At 37.7% G+C, this 18,244-nt stretch overlaps 1 protein-coding gene across 1 annotated transcript in view; it reads right to left on the reverse strand.

Moving 5' to 3' along the window:
* Window positions 1-18,244, reverse strand: part of LOC150096673 (twitchin-like) — a 2,440,784-nt gene that overhangs the window by 1,093,788 nt on the left and 1,328,752 nt on the right. Inside the window, exon 70 of the mRNA XM_090408679.1 lies at window positions 7,850-8,146. Within this exon, the coding sequence (XP_090264805.1) occupies window positions 7,850-8,146 (297 nt within the window). The remainder of the gene's footprint in view (window positions 1-7,849; window positions 8,147-18,244) is intronic.

Consider the following 18,244-nt stretch of genomic DNA (forward strand, 5'->3'; position numbering starts at 1 on the left):
GGGGGAGATATTGAATTCATGCATCAGCAAATTAGTGTAATGAGTGCAGGCTTAGTGATTATTATGGGGGATTTTAATTACGGTGATATCAATTGGAAGGAGGAAATATCACGTAGCAAAAAGGAAATGGAGTTCATACATCTTCTACGAGATAATTACTTGAAACAGCACATAACTGAAGGGACACGTGGTGTGAGAGTGTTGGACCTGGTTATTGGTTCAGAGGTTATATGCATAAGTAAGGTATCCTCGTTACCTACATTTAGTGAAAGCAATCACGTAGTATTGACTTGGGAGGTTGCAAAATCTGTGGATTTTTTCTGTTAAAAGGGGTATATACAGAACTACAGGTTAGGCAATTATAACAAGCTTTGGAGTGAGCTTGCAGCCATCCCATGGCAGAACATATTGTAGGGGAAAGATGTTAGCAGCGAATGGGATAAAATCAGCGGGTATCTGGGAAAGCAATATCAGATTGTGTCCCCACGGTCAGGAAGTTAAACAAGGCAGGCGTTAGATGGATGAGCAGTAGTATCAAGCTTGATCTGCAAAAAAAGAAAATGTTATGGAGACTTTACAAGGAGAAAGGTGATCAGTACACCCATGAGCAGTACAAGGCTCAAGCTAGGAAGGTTACCAGCATAGTAAGAAAAGCTAAATCAGATTATGAGATGACCTTAGCCAAAGAGATCAAGGGTAACAAAGAGTTCTTCCGCTATGTAGGAAGTAAAAAGAAGTATGACGTCGGAAAGATAACTTTAGTGGTTGCTGATGGTATTGAGGTGACAAAATCAGATGTAATAGTCGAGTTATTGAGTAATCACTTTTCAAAAGTCTATCACCCAAGTGAGGATATCTCTGTACCTGTAGCAATAACTAATGTGAGAATTGAAGCTAAAGAATCAGAGGTATTTAATATATTGCAAAATTGAAATGCAAACACTTCTGTAGGCTTAGATGGAATATCAACTCGGGTGTTGCGTGAATGTGCAAATGAATTGTCAACCCCTCTTACTTAGATATTTAATTTAAGTTTGAACTCTGGTATGGTCCCTAGGGAGTGGAAGTTAGGCAAAGTGGTTCCTTTGCATAAGGGTGGCTCTAAAACTGTGGTAGTTAATTACAGACCAATCACCATCTGAAGAATAGTGGTAAAAGTATTGGAAAAGTTGGTTAAAGACAAAATTCAAGAATGGGTGGATCAGGATATGATACTCTATAGAGGCCAACATGGTTTTTGTTAAGGGTAGATCCTGCCTTAGCAATCTATTAACTTTTCATAATAGGACATCTGAGTTGGACAAAGGAGCTGGCTACACAGTGGTACTTCTGGATTTTGCTAAGGCTTTTGACAGGATACCCCATGGAACACTGTTACGCAGATTGGAGCAGATGGGAATGGATACTAAATTGGTGATATTGATAGGAGAATGGCTCAGAGAGAGAGATACCAGAAGGTGGTGTATGGAGGAGCAGAGTCCACGATGAGGCAGGTGACCATGTGGTGTGCCTCAGGGGCTCTGTGCTTGGGCCATTGTTGTTTAATTTGTATATAAATGATATAGGAAATGGCTTACAGGGAGATATTCAGTTGTTTGCTGATGATGCAAAGTTGGGTAGCGCAATAAAAAATCAAGCTGATGTTGAGAGTTTGCAGGATGATTTAAATAGGCTGGTAAAATGGGCAAAAGATAATGAATGTCAGTTCAATGTGGAAAAGTGTAAAGTTATGCATTTGGGGATTAAAAGATTATCAGCTGTGTACTACAGTGATGGAACAGTACTCCAAGAGATTGATGAGGCTAGGGACTTAGGGATGTTGGTAGATAGGGAGATGAAGTTCAGAAGACACATTGCTAAGGTGTCCAAGATTGCACATAGGATTACTTGGTTGTTGAGGAACACACTGACATCCAGAGATAAAGAGGTTATTAAATCCCCTTTATAAAGCTTTGATACTTCCATATTTGGATTACTGTGCTCAGGTCTGGTCACCTGGATTCCTTGGAGATGAGGAGGCTGTGGAGAGGGTTCAGAGAAGAGTGACGAAGTTGGTGAGTGATGTAAAAAATGCTCCCTACATTGATAGATTGAGAGCTTGTGGATTGCAGAAGCTGGTTGATAGGCGGAGAAGAGGGGATATGATAGAAACATTTAAATTACTGAAAGGTTTTTATAGGATTGATTCAGGGGAAATGTTTCAGCTGTGTGATAGTGATGGAAGAACAAGACGGTATGCCTGGAAATTAAAGAAGAGTGTGGTTAACAAGGGTGTCAGAACAAGGTTTTTTGCCTGGAGAGTGAATGAGTGGAATTCATTGCCTGACTTAGTTGTGAGCTCTTCATCTGTAAATTAATTCAAGAAGAGATATGACAGATATTGTTTTGCTAGTTCGGGTCTCCCACGATGAGTCTACTGACTCCATGGAGATACCCGTAATAATAATAATAATAATAATATATCACTATGTCTAATGCATTTTGTGTGCTCAGGTTAAGAACATAAAATATACTATGAAGAGTAAACTAATGGGCAAACAAACCTAGGATGATCTGAGTTTACTCAGAAACAGCTGCATGCAATAGAAATTACAGGAAAATCATGGCTTATGATTTGATGGTAGTTACATGTGATTTTAAGAGCAAATTCTAAGTTGGGTTCCAGAGTAGTATGAAATGGCAACTGTAAAGCAAAATAAAAATAAGGCAAAATTACCACAGAGGATAATAACTATGGGCCTAAGTGCTTTCATAGTGCAGTCAGGTAGATAGGCAATAGATTCGTATGTATGTCAGTATTGTGAGGAACTTCATCTAGGAATAAAAGGTCTTTTTTCAGCCACAGGTGAGTTACCAAAAAAATACAGAGATGGCAAAGTTTTTACTCCTAGACTGACAGGTTTCATTGGATCAATACATTACTGTTTTTAGTTAGAATATGCAAGATAAGTGTTAAAATATCACAAATATAATATAAAAACATTGTCTATTAAAAATTTCTCTAAGATGTATAAAAAATAAAATTATTTAAAAATATGTTTTTAAAATGAGAGTTAACCATTTTTTCCAACATCTTGTATAAACAGCTGATAAGAGTTACTGGATGATAATTTTATGTAATTTCTGAATCCTTTCCAGGCTTGAGAGAGACAATAATAATTGACCTTCACCAAGAATCTGGAAGGTCATGCAAACAGAAGATTCTGTTGCAGAGGTAAAGCATTTAATTTGTGGATGATGTGACATATGCTCTACCATCTCATAATGGATATCAGAACTGGCTTTAAAGTAAAGAAAAGAAGAGTTTCAGTTCTTTCTTAAATAGACCATTGTAGAGAACAAAATAGAACTAAACTGTTTAAAGAGAACAAAAGTAAAAATAATTTTCTTCTTTATATTGTAAGGCCAGGAATTTGTGAGTATAAGGGGATGTCATCATTATTATTTTCTCAGACATCTCAAGAGTAAAAGACTCAAACCAGGGAGCCCACATTAACCATTATTCACTCAGTACTTATCACACCTCTCTTTGAAGTGTCATTTGCCAAAAAAAAAAAAAAACCACTCACAATCATCTCTGGCAACCCATTGCTCCCACTTGTGGATGGATTGCAACATTTCATTGACAGGAAAGACAGCACATCAGAGAAACATATAAGTTACTAGAGAATATTTATATGATTGATTCAAAAGATATTCTTCAGTATATGTCAAGGAGGGAGTAAACAAAGGATTCCCTAGATGTTATGTGGGAGTGGGTTAGCAAAGACATGAAGAATAGATTATTTGCTGGAACAATAAAGAATGAGAGGAATGGGTTGTGCTTTGTCAGTGAACATGTTATGCTGAGGTATGTGTGCATAATGTTTAGTCTGGCCCTCTCAGAACAGGTCTTTGGACCAAATGGATATACCTGGATAATAATAATAATAATAATTTAGTTTAATATAAAAACACATATATGGATAATAATTTTAAAAAATTTCATTTCAATATGAAGCCAAATATTTCACTTTACAAACAAGGTATCATCACAGATATAAAGATAAGAATAAGCATGTAGAAGCAGACACATAGAAGTAAGCTAAACAGAAGAATGCATACTAAGCAGCATAATTCTACAATCCTATCTGACATCCTAAAAGGTATGTGAATGGCTGATTGTACAGATCTAGCCTGTAGAAAAATTAAGCAGCTGTTTCTTCGTTGTCCTTTCAATATTAAAAATTCAGGATATGAAGCTGTTGCTGAGATTCTAGCAAAATTTTCTCCAAAATGGCTGCAATATCTTTTTGATCAGCAATAATGAAACCATTATGTTGCAGTGTAGAGTATAGACACATGGTGTGTTTTATATCTACCTATCATTTTCCAGATTTTATCCCATACAACTTTTGCATTGATTGTTTGATTAATTGTGAATTGGATCCAAGATTGTTTTAGAACCATAACAACTATTGTAATATGCTTTAGGCTGAGCACATTTAAAAGATTTGATGTGGTCCTGGTTGGCCGAGTGGTTAGTGTATCGGCTCTCCAGCCAAAAGGCTGTGGGTTCGAATTCCACCATCAGCATGGATGTTTGTGACTGTCTGTGAAAATACTAGTCATGGTGGTCGGCAGTAGATGGCATTAGTGTAGATGATGAAGGTAGTTGTGGTTGGTGGAGACGGAGAGTTGTGGAGTAGATGCCCTCCCCTCGATGAGTCTTTGGATTCCCTGGAGGTGTTACGTAATAATGATAATAATAATTATATGTATCTATGATACACACGCACATTCATATACACACACACACACACACACACACACACACACACACACACACACACACACACACACACACACACACACACACACACACCCAATGCTCTATCTTAATGCTTTTTAGGTTCTTAGCACTCAGGATTCCACCAAGACTTGAACAGAATGGAGATTGAGATAACATTTTTGGAATTGCTTCCTGGACAATACAATCTGTTCAATATGTCACTGCAACATTGAGAGGTATTTGACTAACTGAAGTATTAAATTTTGTAAATTTTGCAAGATGGAAAAAAGTATTCACATCAGCCTGATCAATTTTCCACATAGGAGAACATGGTTTCTGGGAGGACATGATGCAAATAACAGGAAAATGATCACTTTCATATATGTATTCATCAATACACCAAATGAGCAATGGAAAATGGCAGGGGAGCAAATTGTAAGATCTATTGAAGAATACAAGCAGGATATGAACTTGCAGGTGGGGAAATGAATGAAGGTACTGAGTCTATTATTAAGAAAGGAGAGGTCATTATTGTCAAGCGATCAATGATACAGCATCATCCATTGTGATCACACTATCCAATAGGGTGGTATGTCCATTAAAGTCACCCATAAGGAGTATGGCTAAGACAGTTGCAATATAAGGTTATCAAGGTCATTCTTATTTAACTTAGAACCCATTGGTTGTGAAATGGAACATATTGTAATATGAAATCCTAAATACAGGAGAATCACTTCTGCTTGTAGCGCAGAATGAAGACAGACATGTTTGAAAGAAGTATGATACCCACTAGGATAGCTACTCCACCATGAGCAGGAGCATTTGCTGTTCTGTTCTTATGAATAATAGTGAATTTACTTAAGGTGGGTTCATCACTGGTTTTTAAATATGTTTCCTGAAGACATAGAATGGCTTGTGTTTCTACAGCAGAACCTTGATATCATTGATATTTTGGTGGAATCCACAAGAGTTCAGCTGCAAAAATTTAATGATTGTCTTGGTTTTATAGACTTGTCCAATTTCTGAGTGATGGAAGGCTTACCTTTCTCATGTTTATATTTATCTATTGATTTTGAGAAGTACGGATGGCCAGTGTCCATCTCTTCCTCTGGAAAAACATTCAGTACATCATCTGATGGGTCAGGATTATTTGCTGAGTTTAGTTCATTTCAATGAATACAGAAGTCTTTTTTTTTTTTTTTTTCTCCCTGTGGGAGTGTCTGGTGGTTTATCTTTCAGTAAAACCCTTTCCATAATTTTCTTGAAAAGTGATTTTTCGGTGAATGGGACCATTTTAGGAATCAGCCCCCAATAGGTCTTGCAAGTAACACGTTTCATAGAGAGGTTCTTCCGGTCATAAAATTCAGATGTGTTGAAATTATCAGCTGCTGGAATAGGCATAAGCATTTCAGTTGCTTTTGACATTTTCTTAGCTACCACCTTCTTGACATAAGAGATTTTAGGAGAGTTCTGGTGGTAGGTAGCTTCCTCTTTGCATCCTGATATGATATATTTTGTTCTGTTTTTATTTTTTTCGTCCTTCAACTTCTGACATGCATTGGAGTAGGCTGCATGATCTCCCTGAGTTGACTCATCTTGCTCAGTAGAGCAAGATTTATTATAGTGCTCTTTATTACCACATTGGATACAGGTAATAAAGTCATAACAGGCAGTTTCGGCATGTCCGTATTTCTAACAGTGAAAGCATCTGAAGGGGATTAATGGTGTAATGTATAGCCTAACAGGACAGTTGAGATACCATACTTTTACCATTGTTGGTGGTTTGGGTGTATCAGAAGGATAATATTCCTGGTCAGAAAGAATATATAAGGATTTGCCTCATACCTGTTGATCATTAAGCTCTGAAGCATAACTCCTCATCTGGAACATCAAGGAGATCCCATTTTGACTGCACATCTCTAGAACAGTTGAGTATTTTAAGAGGCTTTACTGTAAATGGTATTTCATGTATTTATGTTGATATCCATAAGTTTCCTGAGTGTTGCTTGATATTTCTACAAGAATATCACCAGAATGTAGTTTTTTAACTATTTTGAGTGATCATGCCAGATCCTCTAAACATTTTTATCATTGGCTTTTCTCGTGTTGCATGGATGATGTGTATCTCAGATGCCTTTTTTCCTTACTTCTAATATCATTACCTTACTTTTAATATCATTCTAATGACATTTTCACAGTATCTGTTCTTCATTGGGACCTTGTGAGGACACATGGAAAATTTGAAGATTCATGCTCTCAGAGGCAAAAGTAGTGCAAGACTACCCGTCTTCCCCCCCCCCCCACCACCACCACAGGTCCCACTACACACAGCAAATATAACAGCAAGGCATTGTATTCCAGTGATTTTGTCTGGAAGATGGGAGAGTAAGAAAAGGCTGAGGAAAAGTAGAGTGAAGAATATGGGAAGGAAAGCAGAGAAAATGAGAAAGACAGAAAAGGACCATACCATTACTTGGAAGTCCCTTTCCACCACAAACACATGCCCCAGATAGAGGGGTTCCCAGCAGTTTCAGTTTATCTCTCAGGTCAGCACATTCTAATGACATTTCCACAGTATCTGTACTTGATTGGGATCTTGTGAGGACACATGGAAAATACTTGATGTATTTTCCATGTGTCCTCACAAGAATATACTACTGATGACCCTGACCAGTAAGTTGATAGCAACATTTCAACTCACTGGTCAGGGTCATCAGTAGCATATTTTTATATTAGATCTGTAAATGCACGTATCCTCATACCCAGTTTATGTATATCAAGGCTTTAATCAAAATAATAATAATAGCATTCAAATTATGATTATCTCAAAAATTTTAGATAGTAAAAATAACATTAGAACTAATAATGATGTATGAAAGTGAAAATATGTTTGTGTGCAGATATCTGCTCACTCAGAATTTTCATTTAATCTATTTATATAATGACAGTTTCGATATTTTAAGTCAAAAAAGTTTGAAAATTTAAAGATATTTAATTAAGTGCATAAAACAAAATAAAAAATATCATTTAAAACATTTTCATTCTTTTAATATTATTAATCATATCACCTATGCATACCAAAAGGATTTTTAGCTACAACAAGCTCTCTTCCAGTTAGCCAAGGAGATTCACCCTCTCTATTTACTGCCTTCACCCTGAAATTATATTCATGATTCTCAATTAATTTATCCGCTCTCAAAGTAGTCATTAGAGATTCTCCCACAGGCATCCATCGACCAGAATCGGCATCCTTTTTTTCAACAACATAATGAGTTATTTCTGAACCACCATCATCTTTTGGAGCACGCCAAGAAATTGCACATCCATCTTTGGTTATATCAGAAATCCTTAAATTTTCAGGCATGGATGGAGGACCTAATACAATATATTAAATAAACAATGATATGTTACATCATGGTATTTTATAATGAATTATTATTACAGTTGACTCACACTATAGCAAACTAATAGGGACCACAGGTACAGTTTGTTTTGTAGTGGATAGTTTCCTATTCTGATTTTTTTTTTTTTTTTTTTTTTTTTTTTTAAAGCATGCAATTGCATTTTGGGACTTTTCAGTGGTTTGTTAGAATCAGTGAGTTTGTTATAGCTGTGTTTGCTATACTGAGTGTTGACTTTATGTGAAAATTAAATTTTTTTTTTCATCTCTTTTTAGATGATTAATTTTTTTTATTTCTAAATATTTAATTTAAGCACTCTTAGAATTAAAATTACATAAATTGTTTTATAACAAAAACATTTGCTATTAAGCATCCATGGAGTTATATGCTTTAAGTAAAATAAAATTTTGGCTTTAACATGGTGTCAATCCATGGGATTTAAACACATTCACTGTTTATGCACTCAGCACACTCTCAATCAATGCTTTCTGTTTGTCAACTAGCCTCCATGCAAAGAAACCTGCTCCTAACTCTCCTGCTCAGCTTCTCCTTATACAATTTCCATAGATGATCCCTGCTCTATTTCTCTCCTTCTCTATGACAGATCTCTTCTACAGTAATCTGGAACATACCCTGTACTAACTTAACTATGAATATTACAAGCCCCCCCCCCCCCCACACACACACACATGCATCACTTCCAGCAGCAGAGAGCATTTCTCCATTCTGTATTCATACAGAATTAACACCAGCTAATTTAATCTACTCTGGATTCTTCCCAAAATATCTTCATCTTTTTTAAAATTGATCAAATTTACATACAGTAGTCCACATCTTGCTAGATTAAAAACTTGACATTAGAATTATGCTCTCTTTTCTTCAGCATTTCAGTGTCCTCCTACTCATTGTCATAATGTGTCTTCATAATTCTAGCAATGTGTTCCTTCACTTTCAGATTACTATTCATCACATCTCAGGTGATCTATACAAACTGAGTATATTGAATCCTATCCTTATCCTCAAAATTTCCAAACTTTCACATCAGAGAACTTGCAGTCCTGCATGCAGGCTCAAACAGCCAGTCTATTTGAACTTGTGAGTCTGTAGAACCACTCAATTCCTTGTAGATCTCCAATACTTTATATTTGCAACAACTATGCAATTACATTTATACCTTTTCAAATATCACTAACATTAGCATCCCTAAGACAGCTGCAACACAACCTTAGAAAATTTCTTCATCCATGATATTGCTCCACCATGCACAACTCAATAGCACCTATCAAACAACAAATCTCTTATCTGGCCTATTTAAGTTATTATTTTAAATCATTCATCCCAGTTTAAGTTACAACTTGTCATGTGACAAAATATCAAAGGCCACTGTGAAATCTAATCATACTATTGCATATGATGCATCGGACATCTTCTTTGTCCGATGCATCCATCAACCTGTTGTAATGTATATGTAGATTGCTAAAACGTGATTTACTTTTGATACATTTGTGGTGACCATCAGAGTATTTATTTCTAAAGAGTACAAAGAGCAAAAGTTGTATGACACAAGTTTAAAATACTTCTATATGCAAATGATATAAATTAGTACACTGTAAAAATTTTAAAAACATCACATAAAAATTAATGAGTTTGATATGATCAGTAGTTTGCTAAGAGTAGTAGGAGCATGCAAACAATGACTTGCTCATCAGAATGAGTGAAGTCTAATAATATTTGATGAAGAGTACTCACATATCATCATCCCTCAAATAGGAATGAATGCATGAAATGGGAATGATCCATGTGTAGCTGAGCAATGAACAAAGTCCTCTTTATGAACCTGTGCAGTGTGGACTGACACAGGTTAATTACAGCTTTTATCTGAGGTAATTTGTTCACATTTCTATTCCATGATGTTTGCTAATGTGATAACTATTAATTTTACAGGAAATAACAACTTATACTAAAATATTATTATAATTAACATCTGAAATCTATGGAGCTAGAGACTCATCATGGGAGGTACACACTATTGCAGACAATGCACATCTAACTGTGATTCAAACTGATTCAGTGTCAACATTCAAACACACTCAGGCAATTTATTTATTTATTCGTATGGAGTTTCCTCCCTATTTCCCCCCCCATCCCTATTGGGGCAAGTTGAGCCCCCTCATGGGGGCTTAAGTATTTATGGCTATAAATCCGTGTGTGTTCATGGGGTCGGTCGAAAAACGCCAGATAAACTGGCAGAAAAAACCCTACTACCCAAGACCGGCTAACTTGACTATGGCTGAGGAAGATCCTCAAATTCCTCAGCTGGGATGGGAATCGAACCTGGGACACTCCTTCCCCAGTCATATGGTTGCGAAGTGCACAGCCACTAGGCTAACTGCACATTCCACTCATCAACCTATCACCATGAAAAGAACCTACTTTTCACTGCTCTGCATACACATCCTCCTTATACAGTTTCCAGAGATGGCCTTTTGTTCTACCTCCTCTGCCATTCTTTGAAAAATCTCTTCCATGTCAACCTGATAACAACCCCTGACTAGCTTATGTGTCTCAATCATACCCCCTTCCTCCTATTCAAGACTCTGTAACTTACATTCTCTCAATCTGAACTCACACTCCACATTCCAAAGACCACTGACCGCCTTTGTGAATCTTCTCTAGACCCTTTTGAACATATTCTCATCACCGTGAAAAACCAGCAACTAAATCTGTGTACAACAATTCATATGAGACCTGATCAAGGCCTTATACAATGGCATCATAACCTTGCTATTTCTGCATGTCAAGGTCCTCTGCATCGTTGCCACAACCACTCCCACATCTCTCAATTTCTTTACCTCCTTTAAAGTTTCCATCACCAAGTGCATACTTTGCATCCCATCATTGCATAACAAATTTCAAAACCTTATACCTTATACCATTCATGCAATCTATTCAAGTTCTCCTACAAGGCAAAAAATCCACTTGACTGCATTATTATCCCCAATTCTGCATCATCTCCAAACAGCTGCATATCACTAGTTAAATCCTTCCCAGTATCATTAATATACAAAATGAACAACAATGGTCCCAAAACTAACCCCTACGGTACACCACCAGTGAGCTTTCTTTTTTGGGATACTACACCCCCATTTATACAGCTTTCTGATACCTATCTGAATGCCAGTAACTGATTCAACTCAGAAGTCTGTTATCCAATCCCATGTGTTTTTCAATTTTATTATTATTATTAATTATTATTATTATTCCATAACACCTCTAGGGAGTCCAAAGACTCATCGAGGGAAGGTACCTGCACTACAGCTCTCTCTCCACTAACTACAAATACACCAATGCCATCTACCACCCACCACAACAAGTATCTATTATTTTCACAGACAATCACAAACATCCATGCACACAGCGGGATTCATACCCGCAGCCTTTTGGCTGGAGAGTGGATAAGCTAACCACTCGGCCAACCAGGCTGGCTTTTATTTCAAACTATCATTTAATAGTTTGTCGTGCGGGAACCTATCAAAAGCTTTTGCAAAATCCAAATACACCACCTGCTTCTCTCCAATCCAAGGTATTTATCACCTAGTCATAGTACATAGGTAAGTTTATAAAACAGATCTCCCCTCAAACCCAAGCTGATAATCACAAAGAGTACTGCTGTCTTCAACCCAATTCTGTATCATACTTCTCACCAATCTCCCAAGCACCTTCACCACAATTCCAGATATAAAGATTGACCTATAATATGAAGCCACAGCCTTATCACCATATCTATGCAGTGGAACAATTTTACATTCATTCCACTCCTTTGGAACCTGTGCGGTTGTAAGACCTTTATTCAACAAGCATACCAATATTACTGAGAATTCCCTGGAACATTCTCTTAAGGTGCATGGTGATATGTCACCAAATCCTATTGCCTTATTGACATCAAGGATATTTATTTCCTCAAATAACTCCTGCTCACTCACTCACAATTAAACCATCCTCTCTTGGGTTGGGAGTGAAATGGATGCGCAGCCTTATTAAGCAAGAGATCCACAGGAAGATGATGATGTAGAAAGAATATAGTGAGAATAAGAGTGAGAGGAGTTATGAAATATATAAAGCTCAGGCCAGAAAAGAGCTCTTGCATAACCTGGATAAGAATTAGCCAATAGGGACAGATGGAATATCAGCCCGTCTGCTAAAGTAATGTTCAGCTGAATTGGCTAGGCCTTTCACACATTTGTATAACTTGAGTCTCAGCTCAGTAATAATACCACAGGAATGTATGATAGTTGCACTGCACAAGGGTGGTGAAAAAACTGATGTGTCTAACTACCAACTTATTAGTATCTCTGGTGTGGTAGTGAAGATTTTAGAGAAGTTGGTAAGAACTTGTATACAGAAATGGGTAGACCAGCTTTCTATACTCTGCGGGGAACAGCATGGGTTTACTAAAGGAAGGTCATGTATTAGCAATTTGCTCATATTTTATAGGATTGGAACATAATCTATTGACTTGGATCAGGGGATGGTTGACAGACAGATATCAAAAAGTGGTATACAGTGGGTGTGAATCTGCCAGATTGAAGGTTACCAGTGGTGTACCTCAGGGTTCAGTCCTTGGGCCATTATTGTTCAATCTATACATTAATGATTCTCGTAGACAGGCTTATACATTGGTTATGCATTATTAAAACACTTAAGGAATAGAACAACGTAGTAAGAATATAAATTAAATTAAACTTTAATAAATATTTTCCGATATTTCGGCAATGTCACATTGCCATTTTCTAAAGGAACTTACAAAAAAGTTACGTGCACGTAGGTACTACAACACAGAAACTGGGAATGAAAAGATGAAGCTATTGTTCTCCTAACAGTCCTGATGGTGCCCTCTAGCGGGCTAAGTAGGTGTTCTTGGCCATTGGGCTGAAGGTCTGCAGATGTAGGCCTCCCAAATTTGACTCCCAAATGTAAACTGAGAAAGTTTACAGAAAAACTTCCTAGACACACAAGTCACCCACCAGCCTAATGGACCCTTGGTTTTCTTAGTTTACAGAAAACCCACCCATACAGGCAGATACATTCACCAACAACCCCCCCCCCCCTCACAACAATATGGAGTAGTGAAAACACTACATAACAGAGCTAAACTAATCTGTTCAAACGACTTGGCCCTAAACACTGAACTAAATCACATCCTCAACACTTTCTCAGCCAATGGCTACCCCCCCAAAAAAATCCAAAAAATATTAGAACCTGCAAACCACAGATCCCCTCCCTCCCCCCACAACAAGGATTACTCTAAATCCATCACCATTCCCTACATCCGAGGCACCTCGGAAAAGATTACCAAAATCTTAAAAAAACATGACCTGACCTCCTGTTACAAACCTTACAGAAAATTGGCATCCCTTATCCGCTCCACTAAAGACCAACCACTTCCCCTAGACCTACCTGGTGTTTACCAGGTCCCTTGCAGTTATAAACTGTCTTACTTTGGCCAAACAGGCAGGACAGTGAATATCAGAATTTCGGAACACAAGGACTACATCCGTTTTCACAAATACAGTCATTCTGGGCTTGCGGACCATGCTCTGGATACACGCCACAGAATACGGTGGAAGAAAGCTACAGTGATACACCGTAGCAAATACAAATTTGAAAGACTCTATATGGAATCAGCCTCAGCCCTGAGAAATTCTCCAAACCTCAACAAATTTGGGTGTATGCGACTGCCCCAAATTTGGGAGGCCTACATCTGCAGACCTTCAGCCCAACGGCCAAGAACACCTACTTAGCCCGCTAGAAGGCACCATCAGGACTGTTAGGAGAACAATAGCTTCATCTTTTCATTCCCAGTTTCTGTGTTGTAGTGCCTACGTGCATAACTTTTTTGTAAGTTCCTTTAGAAAATGGCAATGTGACATTGCCGAAATATCGGAAAATATTTATTAAAGTTTAATTTAATTTATATTCTTAACTACGTTGTTCTATTCCTTAAGTGTTTTAATTATACATTAATGACATCAAGCAAGGTCTATCATCAGATGTGCAATTGTTTGCTGATCATGCAAAGATAGGCAGGGCAATCAGGGATGCCACTGATATTCAGCAATTACAAAATGATTTGAGTAGACTGGAAATCTGGAAAAATGAAAATGGCTGTCAGTTTAATATTAGTAAGTGTAAAGTTATGCACTTTGGCTTGATTAGAGTTCCAGTGGCATATTATATTAGCGGGGTTATGCTACAAGAAACTGAAGAGGCAAGGGATCTTGGTGTATTGATGGATAAGAATTTAAAGTTCAAAAGTCACATAGCAAAAGTTGCAAATACAACTCAGAGGATAATTGTTATGTTGAAGCAAACCTTGATACGTAAGGATAAGGAAGTAAATTTGCCTCCATATAAAGCTTTGATAAGACCACACCTGGATTACTGTGCACATATTTGGTCTCAGAGTTCCAAGGGGATAAAGAAGCTGTGGAAAGGGTGCAAAGAAGAGTTGCAAAGATTATATCTGGATTATGGGATTTAGATTATGAGGACAGACTGCGAATATGTGAATTGCAGACTCTGGTTAATAGGAGAAAGAGGGGTGATATGATAGGCTATATACTTTTGAATGGGTGTTATAGCATTTCAAATGATGAAATTTTTCATTATATGGACGGCGGGGAGAGAACACTGGGACATCCATGGAAGATAAGGTTGTTCTCAGTCAAGAAAGGGATAAGAGCTAGGTTTTTCTCCCAGAGAGCAGTGAGTGAGTGGAATAATTTGCCCTTATGGGTAGTGAATGCATCTAGTGTAAATGAATTTAAGGGAAGGTATGATAGCTGGAATGAGTAATTTACAGCCTTCCTCGATGAGTTCTTGACTCCCTGGAGGTCTCAAATAATAATAATAATATTAATAATAAAAATGTCCTCTACACTTAAGTTCCTCATGATTCCACCTTGATCAGGATGAAACACTATTATAAATCGATCATGGAATACCTAAATACTGACTTCTGCTGCAGTTAAAATTATACCACTTTCATCCATTAACATTACCTTACCATGATCATTCTTCCTTCTACTTGCCACATATCTAAAAATCTGTCTAGGGTTTTTTTTTGCCTGATTTGACAATTTCTTTTCAGACTCTACTTTTGTTTTCCTTATTAACTGAGTCACTCAACTATCTTGTTTTCTTTAATCTTCATGTAACTGATTATTGAAATTATTCAGCCTTTTGGCTTTTGGAATACATTCACACATTGATGCTGATATGTATTTCTTTGTCAGTTCCCAAACAGGATTTATTTCCTTACCACTCAACTCTTCATTCCATGTTATAGCTCCAAGCTGTCTCCTAAGCTTGTCATAATCACCAGCCTTATAATTCCACATATATCCTTTCCTCACAAAGATCTGATTATGAAATTATCAGATCTAGAACTCTTGATCCTCGTGTGCCCTCTTTCATGTACTGCCTGAGATAGTTATCTCTCAAAAACTCAAGAAATTCATTTTCCTTATTCCCAAATGCTATCTCTTCATTCCAATCTATACTGCCATAAATAAAATCACCCATAATAATTATCCTTCCTTGGTTCACTAATCCAAGCTGTTTATACACCCTCTGTCCAAAAAAGAAACCAAACTTTTGAGAAAATAAAACACAGGTTAATTATTATTATTATTATTATTATTACGGGCAACTCCAAGGAGTCGATAGACTCATCGAGGGAAGCCCTTACATCATGTCAAGAACAACTATTCAACATTCACACGGTATCTATCATACCTCGCCTTGAACTCATTCACAGTCATGGCACCCACAACAGACTCTGGCAGCTTATTCCACTCATTCACCACTCTCCAAGCGAAAAACCTAGCTCTAACATCTTTGCCAACCACACTCTTGCCCAGCTTCCATATATGGCCCCTATTCCTCCCACCACCAGTCCTATTCTCAAAAATATCTTCTGAATTAATCTTATAGAAACCCTTCAGTAATTTGAATGTCTCAATCACATCACCAATTTTCCGCCTATCAACCAATTTCTGCAACCCACAAATCTTCAACCTGTTCTCATAAGGTTCATTCCATAGACCTACTATCATCTTGGTCACCTCGTCTCTGGATCCTCTCCACCTCCTCCCCATCAGGAAGAAACCCTGGCACCCATATCTGGGCACAGTAGTCTAGATGGGGTCTTATCAAGGCTTGATACAGAGGAACAATAACCTGTTTGTCTCTGCTTGTTAAAATATTTTTCAGCAACCAAGTGATTTGATGAGCTGATTTAGCCACTTTTGCAATGTGCCCCCTAAACTTCGACTCCCTATCCACCAACACTCCCAAATCCCTGGCCTCTTCAATCTCCTGGAGGACAGTTCCACCAATGCGATATGCTGCTGCTAATCTTTTCACCCCAAAATGCTTAACCTTACATTTTGCCACATTAAATTGACATCCATTCTCCTTAGCCCAGTCCTCCAAACTATCCAAATCATCCTGCAAAATTTTGACATCCTGTGCACTCACTATTGCTCTACCCAACTTTGCATCATCAGCAAACAAATGAATACTTCCTCTCAGATCCTTTCCTACATCGTTAATGAACAAATTGAACAGTAGTGGTCCAAGAACAGAACTCTGCGGCACACCACTAGTCACAGGCCGTCTTTTGGACTCTACTCCTGAATAAATCACTCTCTGAATCTCTCCATCAACCACCCTCCTATACATCTCACCAACCCTATATCCATCCGCATGGAATTCTAATCAGTATGCTGCAGTTTACTGATTAGAATTCCATGTGGTATCCTGTCAAAGGCCTTAGCAAGGTCCAGTAGAATCACTGTAAACCCATTACCCTTATCCAGTTCAGCCATCCCTGTGTTATAAAACGTGAGCAAGCTACTGAAGCATTATCTACCCTTCACAATACCATGCTATCCTCCATACAGTATCCCATTTTTATCTATCCAATCCTGTATTTTCCTCTTGACTATTTTCTCCAACACCTTGACAACAATTCCCGATATGCTGATCGGTCGGTAATTTACAACAGCAGTCTTGGAACCTCCTTTATGCAGTGGAACTATTTTCCTCCCTTTCCATCCCCTCGGGACTAACCCAGACCCGAGACTCAAATTAAACAAAATGGTCAAGGTCACTGAAAATTCTTTAGCCACTTCATGTACGACATGAGCTGGTATACCATCCAATCCCACAGATTTATTGACATTGAGGTTTTGTAATAGACTATTCACCTCCACTTCATTCACCACAATTCCCGTATAAGCTATTGGTTCATTCATTCCTGCAATGTCACCGCCTGGATGATATACTCTTGCAAAGTGCTCGCTCAGTAATTTCACTACATCAACTGACTCGGTTACCTCCCTACCATTAGCATTCTTTAAAATCATTCTGCCATATACTTTTTTTTGTTTGCTTGCAACATATCGAAAAAACTGTTTGGGATTCTATTTAGCGTGCATGGCTAACGTTCTTTCATCCGCTTTTGCTTTTCTTACCATACTCATTGCCCTTCTGGCCTGTGCTTTATACCGTTCATGTGCCTGCCGGTCACCTTTATCCTTAAATTCCCTCCACAGTTGTTTTTTTTTTTTTTTTTGCAGCTCAAGCTTAATGGTGTTATTCATCCATTTAACCCCTACTTGATTTGTTATTCGGTTTATTATTATTATAATTATTCAAATAATTTATTTCAATCAATATACTCTCCTTCAGCTTCGATACAGCGTTTGGCACGGTCAATTAATTCATTAAACGAGTTTTTTATATCGGTTTTTGGGATACTGTTGAGGGTCATGGTTACTGCTGCTTGAACATTTTCAATGGTGTCGTATTGCTTTCCTTTCATCAGCAAATGAAGTCGGGGGGGGGGGGGGAGAGAAAGAAGTCACAGGGTGCTAAATCAGATGAATATGGCAAATGATCAACACACAACACCTTGATTTTTGCTCAAAAACTGTCTCACAATTTTCAAACAATGAGGTGGTGCATTATCGTGCATAAGTGACTAGCTGCCTGCATCACGATATTC

The sequence above is a fragment of the Typopeltis vanoorti genome, chromosome 18, assembly GCF_054136105.1.
Source record: "Typopeltis vanoorti isolate ZY-2024b chromosome 18, IOZ_Tvanoo_1.0, whole genome shotgun sequence".
Taxonomy (NCBI): domain Eukaryota; kingdom Metazoa; phylum Arthropoda; class Arachnida; order Uropygi; family Thelyphonidae; genus Typopeltis; species Typopeltis vanoorti.